General features: G+C 42.8%; 1 protein-coding gene across 1 annotated transcript; it reads right to left on the reverse strand.

The window, feature by feature from the left end:
* Nucleotides 1–20: 20 nt before the first annotated feature.
* Nucleotides 21–10,066, reverse strand: hgd (homogentisate 1,2-dioxygenase). The gene is made up of 14 exons (XM_047612084.1): nucleotides 9,898–10,066; nucleotides 8,599–8,670; nucleotides 8,334–8,422; nucleotides 8,128–8,233; nucleotides 5,978–6,037; nucleotides 5,804–5,895; nucleotides 5,664–5,698; nucleotides 5,462–5,541; nucleotides 5,095–5,194; nucleotides 3,194–3,318; nucleotides 1,268–1,372; nucleotides 1,042–1,168; nucleotides 449–630; nucleotides 21–359 (listed from the first exon to the last, which is right to left on the reverse strand). Exons 1-14 carry the CDS (start codon nucleotides 9,910–9,912, stop codon nucleotides 216–218), a joined length of 1,332 nt encoding a protein of 443 aa, XP_047468040.1. The 5' UTR covers nucleotides 9,913–10,066; the 3' UTR covers nucleotides 21–215.

Genomic DNA, 10,066 nt, shown 5'->3' on the forward strand with positions numbered 1-10,066 from the left:
TGAAAAACAAACGCAGAACGTCACAACTGCTCAGTTTTATTGAGCTTCTCTCAATATATGTGACTATTCCTGTGATGTTTAGCAAAGAAAGCCAAGCACAACAAAGTCTGGGTTGCGTGTAGTTAAAGTAGAATAAGGATTTTTATTTTTTATTATAATTATTTAGGTAACATCCGTGTTTTTTTGGTCCACATTTCTTTTAACTTGTAGTTTCTTTACTCTTTGCTGGGCTTCCATTTGGGGTTAAAGTGGCTGCGGAGACCTTCCCAACACTTGTAGTAGGTCTTGTCAAGCCTCTGGCATGTTTGTAGGCCCCACTTAGTCACGGCCATGCTGAAGGACGACTCAAACATGAAAGCCTGGAGGAAGAGGAAGAACATCAGACACATGCTATCGATTCGCAAAACGCTGTACTTTGAAAGTTGAAATTCTGTGTGTATTATTTCACCATGGTTCCCTCGGCCACCCTCTCAGGCTTGAGCTCGGCGGTGCTGTTCTTCTCGAAGCAGTCGACGTCCGGGCCGTGTGGGGTCATGATGCTGTGGAGGCTGGCCCCTCCCGGCTGGAAACCCTCCTCTTTGGCCTCGTAGTGGCCCTTGATCAGACCCATGAATTCACTCATGCAGTTCCCTGAAACGGACAGCAAGGTGCGCTGTTACACAAACCTAGAGGAGGGCAGAAGGAGCCGAGCCGCGACCCTGACTTCCGCTAGATGGCGTCACAGATCTGCGATGGACACAGACAAAGGGCGCCGTGGAGGATGGCCTCCACTGAAATGAGTCATGCAGCAGGTGGATTGTTCTCACCCACTGTCTTGACACTGGCTGTGTAAATGGACACGTTAGCTTCTGGGTGGCTTGTTTCAGTCCATGATAGACTAAAATTACCCTCGCCGGAGAGAATTTGACATTTCCATTTAAATTAAATCAACATAGCTCCCTTTCGACTTGTGCCCTGCAGTATTTGAAAGTGGTGTTGAAGCACGGCCGGCCTCTGTGTGTGTGTGTGTGTGTGTGTGTGTTGTCATTGCCGTGGTCTTACGGTGATAGTACGGCGGACGGAAGGTGTGGTCGGCCACACCCCAGCGCGGGGGGAAGATGACAAAGTCGGCAATGGCCACACCTGGTCTGTTGGATTTGGCGGTCAGGACGGTGAAGATGGACGGATCCTATGGGAAGATTGGAACGTGGCTGTTATCTTTTCACAGCCGGGCGTCGGGTCATTTCAAAAAGGAGGAATCGATATTAAAAGGCGCGTTTGTCCTCACCGCGTGGTCGAAGGCCACACAGTTGATGACCATGAAGTTCTCCAGGTTGTATTTGTAAGGTGTGTAGTTCCCGTGCCAGGCGACCACGTTGAACGGGGAGAAATCCTGCGTGCAGAGCGCACAACAAGACAAATAAGAGGAGTGTACCCAAGCAACAAACACAAAAGACTTTAAATTGAGCTTTTCACAGGAAAAGGGGAACAATGAATAATGTCTTTGTAATCGTAAATTCCCAAAGAGAGTACTTCTTGACATAAAGGGAAAAAAAAACTGGTCATAATGAAAAGGGTTGATTGTGAAAGAAGGTGCGCTTCTTTCATTCTTTCTTCTCTTTCATTCCCCCTGTTCTTTGTGATACGAGGCTCCAGGTATTATGGGGTAATTGGCTTCACAATCAAACTTTCCCAAACTTTGAGCATTTTGACGCTCGCGGCGGCGCAGTTACTGGGGGAGGGAGCGGCGGGTGCAGAGATATTTCTTTATCTAGATTGTTAAAAACCGCAGCAATTTTATATAGTTTCTCTGTTCTGATAATGTCGCTGCGGAAAAAAAAAAAAAAAAAAACATTCAACAGCAGCTCTAAAATCAATATAGTTCATTACAACTGGAGCTGCCTCCGTGCTGACCTCCACACTCCTCACACACACACACGCTCAGGTGCAGCTCCACACAAGAAGCGCCAAAAACACACCGCCAATAACACACCGACAAACGCCTTTACACAAATTGTGCATGAGTAAATTATTACATAATTAATAAACACCAAAAAGAAAAAAAAAAAGAAAAATGTTTTACACTCCCTCAATTGACAACGTGAAAAAAAAAAAGGGCACAAAAAGGCCCTTGGGGAACCCAGCGCAGGTAATTTCACGGACGTTCATCTGTGATAACTCCACTACATTCGATTAAAATGAAGGGAAAAATGGAAGAGAGTGAACACTTGCACACACATGCACACAAAACACAAACATATTGGCCCAGTCAAGCAAATAATAAGTTAATTTGAGCAATTTCAGCACTCTGCAGGGGAACAAAACAGCAGGACCAGACAGGAGCAGCAGCATCTTCTTCCCTGAGATGAGGCATGTGTACCCCCCCACCCCACCCCACCCACCGCCCCCTCCCTCCCTCCCTCCCTACCTACCAACCCCTCCAATCCTATTTTCTTACTCCTGCAGCCTCACTCTCCAGGCTCGGGGGAAGGCTGGACACCGGGAAAAGAGCGTCACCTCTGACCCGCGGCACATAACCGGGGGCGGACGCTCAAATAGAGGCAACGAGGAAGATGGAAAAAAAGGTTTGTTTTGCTTCAGGAAAGACAGTATCTTGCCCTTGTGTACTTCCTACGATGAATAATAACAGTGTGGTTTGACATGGTTTCCACGGTTACAAACCCCCAACCCCCCGCCCTTGACAAACCTCTCCCTCCCACCTCCTCCCTGTCTCAGTAAAAAACCTCCTGTCAGACATTATGTGTCGATCCAATTATGCGCCCAACAGGACGTTTCGGGAGGGGGAGGATCATTCCCCGAGTGAAATATGCTGAAATTAATGCTTAACTTGGAAAAGGTTTTTAGTACAAAGCAAAGCTTCACAGGTACACTGTCTGCAGCTCCAGAATGCCTTAACTAATTATGAGTGATTAAGACTCATAAGGGAGTCGAGGCGGAAACCTGCTGAATGGATAACAGCTAACGCTTCGATATTAAATCATCAGGGATGGCAATTCAGTCGGCGGGAGCAGCTAATGGATCATATGCCTCACTTGGACAGTTTCCTGTTCGGCTTTGTGGCAGTTCGATGGCGCTTACTGAAGCAGACACAAACCTAAATAGGCTAATAGGCCAAGTGTGTGTGTCCCTGTCAGACAGCTGGCATGTGTGCAGGTACAGAGCCACGCACAAACTTAGATGTCACAACAAGCACCTGTTGGCAGGCGAACAGCTTCCCCTGGTACTTGTTGATGACGGTGTAGCCGGTGGGCACTTTGCGATCCTCGTACCACACAACTGGACACAGGAAATCTCTGGGGTTGGCCAGACCGTTGGCTCCTGCAGAACATACACAGGTTCATAGCAACAACAGCAGATAATGTATCTATGTGTATTAATCCCACCAGGGGCAATAGGTTTGGACAGCTTGCATGCTATTACACAATACACATACGGCAGGATCAAATAAAAGTAGAAGTAAAATGCAGAGGAACACAGAGGAATCTATTGTCAATAAATAGAATAACTAAGTAACTAAAAAAAGATTATATAGAATTTAAGAGACGAATAGCAGAGGGAATAAAATATTTTAAAAGACGGTTTGTCGTACAGGCAGGTAGAGCTTACACAAACACATGACCAGGATTAGACAAGATGTTGGTTGCTTTCGTAAGTGTTTGCTGGTCAGGCATGCTAACGTTTGCACAATAAGCACAAATACAGCAGAGAATTCAGGTTATGAAGCAAAGCGTTGTCTAAATTACAATCATGCTAATTGCTAAGGGTGGGTATTGGCAAGGACTTCACATCACGATACTTGAGCCACGATACGATACATTATTGCAATATTCTACATAGTTCACTGATAAATTTTAAACGCAGCTTAACATACACGTTGTATATATGTACGTCAGATGACAGTCAGTGCATTTACATGCACAGCTTAATGGAGCTATGCTCGAAATTTGAACATTTCTGAATGAGGTCCTCGTCCCAGTTTACATGCAACGGAGAAAATCGAATAACTGACGGGAACATGTCCTCCTCCTCAACACTAGGTGGCGATATGTGTCTTGCCAGCGGGTTATAATAATAATAACAATAATAATAATAATAATAATAATACGGCCCACTTTATGGTTGACCTGTTACATCATATAATACAGAAGCGTCATTCACCTGCATTTTAACAAAAACCAGATGGATAACAATACAGCTTTTTTAATCTCGTACGTAATGTGCACACTACTTATGGTGCAGATAACATGGCGCTATCCCTCAGGTGGTTCTTCTACGGCTCTGTTTACCTTCTTCTTCTTCTACGACCGGCTTTCTGGGATGTTTTTTTTCTGGAGTCATAGGCCAGCACAGCAGTTGTGGAGCAAGTTGTCCAGTTAAAGTCAGATTAAGGTGTATATGTGGCGGAGAAAATCTATTTCCAGTCGCATTATCAATTAATCAGATAAGGAGAACTCTGATTTTAGAATAATGTACATGCAATAACGGAATAATGTGTTTACATGCACTTAAGTTGTCCAGTTGAAGTCAATTTAAGGCAATAATTCGTACTCGTATAATATTTTTTGATAAAAACGTGATAATTCATTGGACAAATTGAGTCAAAAAACAATATTTATCCACTTGTACAGAAAAGGTGGTGGTGGAGGTGTGTGACTTTTTCCTTTTTCTTTTATGAAATGAATATTAAGACTTTCAAAATCGATACTGTATCATAAAAAAAAAGTATTGTGATATACTGCCATATTTATATGATTTCCCACCCCTAATAATTACACTCAACAATAAAATTGTGGACGGCTCAAATGTGCGCCCTTCACAAGATTTCACTTAAAACCACAACTTAATTAGAGGGAAGAGATCGCCATGTCTTCCAGGAGCGTTTCAGTCTGAACGGGCCGACCGGGCAGCAGACTAATTTACTGAGCCACACAGCTAGCGTGGCTAAAATTGGACGGGTTTTCAGAGAAAAGTGTCAACAATTTAGACAATAATAGGATGTTTGGAGAGGTAAAGAGGTGGCGGAGGAGATTTCAGGGAAGGATGAGTACATACGCTGCACATATCTGCACTTACAAACATCATACAAACACAAACCTATTGGTCCGAGGTCGGGGAGTTCAAAATGGGCTCCGTACACCTCCAGTATGTATCCTCGGGTTTCTCCAAACACATCCACGCTGAAGCGCATCCCTTGCTGGAAAAAAAAAAAGTGAAAAGTGGCGGTGAGAGGATTTTTAGGAAATTTAGAGCGGTTGTGTATCAAATGTGGGCTGTATCAATGCTGAGGGGGTCCAGGCTTTCTGTAGCTCGAAACCTTTTTCCACTATTATTTAGTTTTAAGGTCACTTTCAAAAAAAAAAAAAAGCACCAAGCTACGTCTGGCTAAATACGATTTTCAGTGAGGTGTGGGGGCAGGTACGATGGCAGATTTCTTTGAAAACCGGGGAGATGGAAAACACACCTGGATGACACAGATCTCGTTCGGCTCGACCATCATCTTCCCGAACTCGGTGGTGATCAAGATCTCACCCTGCTGGGGGACTGCAGACACAAACAAACAAAGAGAGAAGAGAAAGTCTGAGGGGAAAAGAACAACTGACGATTGAGCCATCATTGCTCTTGTGATAGATTCCAGTGAAAACATCAACAGGCCTTTCTCTCACCAATCAGAAAGTCTCCGTCTGAGTTGTTGAAGCACCTGCAACAGGAAAGAGTAGAAATCATCGTCGGAGCACAACCAAATATTTCACAGTTTCTCCTTTATTTGTTAAATGATGAGACTCATTTACGAATATAATCTCACCTGTCTACCATGGAGGAGTTGCAGGTGTACATGTGGATTCCGATGCCGTTGCGGGATTTAGCGTCTCCAGCACCGCAGACAGTATGAAGACCCTGAAAACGACTCCAGACGGTCAACTACAGATCTCAAGTTAATCTACTGAAAATAAAAAAAAAAAGAAAGAAAGAAACTTACAGTCACAAAGTCCACTTTCTTGTCTGTAGATTTGGGAATGGTGAAAGGTAGCCATCGCAGCTACGAGAGAAAACGTAGGAGTCAGAACCTACTGCTAAATGAGACACTTTAACCTCCTGAGACCCGAGCATTTGTTTGGAAAGCATCTTAATTTCTTTAAGACCTGAACATCCGCCTGCACATAAAAAAAAAACCTTGTGGTATTTGAATTACCGTAACTCACTGATGGACAGAATTGAAAGTGCGGCTGAACTCTGGGAAGTTGCACTTTCTGGGAGAAAAAAGCTGCCATTACGGTAATTATGACGCAGGTTGGGGAGCGACGCAAGCGCTCCAGGAAGTTGTTAGGAGCAATTTGTTGGTAAAAACTAAGGTAGTTATACCCTTGAGAGTCATACAGATCTTCCAGAGAAAAGGAAAAAGGACAACTTCCCTGTGCACAGCCACACTTTCAAACCACTGTGAGTTACGGTAATTCAAATACCGCGTGCTTTAACGTATCACCAGCGAAATGTTCAGCGTTTAAAGGGTTAATTTCTTTAAAATAAGATTAAGATCTTTAGGTATTTGGTTTATTTAGTATGAAATACCTAAGAAATATTAAAAATAAGCTTCGTCTTTGAACTTGAAGTAGTATTTGAAAGAAATTATTTGGATACAGGGATTATTTCAGTGTATATTATAATTTAACCAGAATATAAAACTGGGAGCGATGAAATCCCAACGTCCTCAAACGAGTACTTGTTAATTTGTTAAATTTGCATATCGAACTAGAAAAGTGAATAAGCATCAATAAACAAGTATATTGACCCTTTGCTAACGAGACAAAAGTATCTCTTTATGAGGACAACAGGTCTAAATGAAGCAGAATAAACTGCCACAAACCTATAACGTAATGTCCCCATATGAGGACGCCGGGTCTCAGGAGGTTAAAGGAATTTATTTGTGCAAGGAAAGACTATAGATCCCAGTATGTGTGCACAATTAAATGACTGCTCCTCTTATAGTAGTAGCGCTAGTCGTGACTCTTTGAGAGATGAAGGAATAGTCTTTGTTTCTTCATCTTTGTATGGAATATATTGGTAACATCATAGATTTTATACAGTTAAACAAACAACATATACCAAATTATTTGTTGAGCTTTAAATGTGCTGGTGTATTTTTTTTTTCATGGTGTGACAGTTCAACTGTTGTTAACGATGCTAAGCTAGCGGGCTTCCACTTTAGCGTCATTTTAAACACACAGACACGAAACAAACATTAATTTCCAGCATAGACTGTAAATAAATAGCATACCGCTCCTCTAAAGCGAAACCAAAGCTAATAGAGCTCCCCCTGGTGGCTGGAGGCTAGTGTATAGGTCATAAGGTCCGCCCCCTCCATGTTAGCGGCCAAATGGAGTTCAATCCATTCACTCGTATACTCGACACGAAAATGTTTAAGAAGTGTTATCCTGATAAAGATTCAATAAAAATACAGCTTTTATCGATTCATTCGAAGAATAAAAGGACAAAACAAAACAGATAAGTTGCGCTGCCTCGGTAACAACCGCTAACTGCTAAACTCTCTTCCGCTATAAAACGTGACGTTTTTTACGGTTTTTAATGGATGGTTTCAGTAATTTTAAGCAGTTAATATAATGTTGATGAATGTTCAAGTGTCAATTCTTTGGATAAGTTTCACTTTAGATGTTATAGCAACAGGATACGACATAATGGTGACCACCAGTTTCCATGCCAACTGCTCGGTAAAGCGGTCCAGTGGGTTGGTGAGAGTTGGGAAAACAAATTTTAAAAAATAAGAACAGTGTCTAATCCAATATTTCCCTGTAACAGGTGGATATGGAGCAGGGTAATATCAATTAAATAAAAAGTGAGTTTTTAGCTCTTTGCGCCAAAATCACAAGATGGCGCCGCTCGTATCCCCGGGAAACTAGCATCAGTTTGGTCAATGCAAGGAAGTGGGGACACAATATATATATACAGTCTATGATCTCCACATGTAGACCCAGATAATTATCTCCACAGTCTCAACCAAGATGAAAAAGGAGGAAAGCAAAAAAGTTTGTCCTGAACTTTGCCCGTTACTTTTTAATTCATGAATATTTTATGTCGTATGAAAAGCAGCTCTTCCTCTCTCTGTTGATATACCTGGTTAGGATCAGGCTCCACCTCGTTCCAGTTCTCTGTCAGGTTGCCACAGGGCACCGGGGCAAAAGGTTTATGTTTAACAGACGGGATTATGCGGTAAAACCAGCTGTAGGAAGAAGGAAGGGGCAGCGTTTAGTTTATGCACAGAGCCTTCGTTTCATTTTGCTCCAAATATCCTGATTAAAGATTCAAACTGAGGTGGACACCTCCTCTTATTGGCTGGACGGGGGCAGGTGAAGGCAGAGCCGGAGAGCTGCTCGGCGTAGAGGCCGTACGGGCAAACCTGAGGGTTGTTCTGTGGAGACATAACACATTAACACAGTGTTACATTAGCTCTTATCATGAAGAGACCTGCTTCCTAATCCATGAGGCATCACAGGAAATATCCATTCATTTAAGACATTTAAGCACAAAATGAATGAAGACTTAATAGACTGAAGGAGTTGTGTGTTTTGTGTGTGTGTGTCCTACCTGTCCCTCGGGTAAGGATCCGGGACAACGAGGGTCTTCAGAAGAGAACTCATTCCCAAAGCCGCTCAGGTACTGAAAGACACAGAGTTCTAGCATTTGGCAAGTTGAAGAGAAAAATAAAAAATAAAAAGAAAATACACCACGCAGCTTCATTGTAATGCAGGATAAATGTGTTCATGCTGGTTATAATTAAATTTGAAGGCTTGTCATTAAGGCTTGTCTTTTTGTTAATTGTTGTCATATTGATTCGCATTAGATCTATCAGAAAACAAACTGCAGTTAAAGTCGAATCCCCCCTTTTCCTCCCCCCCTCCTCTCCCTTGTTGCTGTCATCCATTAATTTTTGTTACATGAATTGCACCAACATCCTCCACAGTCAAGTTTGATCATCAACGTGTCAGATGAATCTATCCCGCACCAGCGTTGATCACCAGTGGCTTCCCTGTCAGAGAGGAACATGAACTTGGCGCAGTGTAAACACAGAGCGCTGAGTCACTGTTAGTCCGCAAAAACAAAAACCACTGACATGGATGGTTTCCATATGTGCGCGTTCATGTGCGTAAAGCGCGCTTTGGAGGCTCCAGTGTGTCCCTCATGGAGGAATGTTGTGCAAAGCAGGAATTTATGATATTAAAGGTTTGTTTCCAGTTGCTAAAGCAAATGCGATGTGATTTTATTGAGCCGCTGGTAACTTTTGCATCACATGGATGACGAAAAAAAAATTAATTGGTTATAAAGTTTTGCAAACTTTATGAGATTATCCCGACGTCCTTCCTTGTGGCCTTTACACACCAATATCTTTAAAGCTGCTGTGATGTTTCATTCGAACACTATCTGCATGAAAAGAAACGGTAGAAGAGTTTACGCACAAGATTGAAACGCAATATTTAACATTTAATCGCAACTCTGCAACAAGAACAATATAATATTTAACGTTGTTTTTGTCAGGTTCACTTTTTTTCTTTTTCAAGAAAACTGATGCTTTCCTTCTGAAATATGAAAAACCTCTCGACGCTGAGGCGTCTCAACCACATCTGGGCAGCTGCTGAATGCAGCGCGCTGATTGGCTGCAGGGAACGCCCCCTTTCAGTCTCCCGGTCCACTGCTCTTATATCTATGATGGTTCAGTTTTGCACATTTATTGTGCAGAATCGGTTCCGATTTGAATTTGTTTTCGGGAATGATGCAGAACTGCGTCACGCCGTTTAGGTCATTCTGAAACTTTCGCAGCTTAATCACCGTCAACCACAACATTCCGACACTTTGCCGTAGTTTTACTTGGAGTAAATGCATCCTTACCTTGAGACCAGCCATTGTGCCGCCTGCTCAAACTTTTGTCGCAGCTCCTGAAAGTTTCCAGTGGTTATAAATTAACGTCCTGTCTGACTGTTTGTGTTCCCTTCGAGCAAAATCCAACGCAGGACGCGCGCGTGCCGGTGTGCGGACTGAGCGGAGGAGAGGGCTGGAT

The sequence above is a fragment of the Mugil cephalus genome, chromosome 18 (genome assembly GCF_022458985.1).
Source record: "Mugil cephalus isolate CIBA_MC_2020 chromosome 18, CIBA_Mcephalus_1.1, whole genome shotgun sequence".
Taxonomy (NCBI): Eukaryota; Metazoa; Chordata; class Actinopteri; order Mugiliformes; family Mugilidae; genus Mugil; species Mugil cephalus.

Excerpts from the sequence above, each read along its gene's own strand:
- hgd (XM_047612084.1), bottom strand. Across the intron at positions 5,699-5,803 it reads AACTCCTCCATGGTAGACAG|GTGCTTCAACAACTCAGACG; the intron begins GTGAGATTATAT and ends TTCCTGTTGCAG. Across the intron at positions 1,169-1,267 it reads GTGTGGCCTTCGACCACGCG|GATCCGTCCATCTTCACCGT; the intron begins GTGAGGACAAAC and ends ATCTTCCCATAG.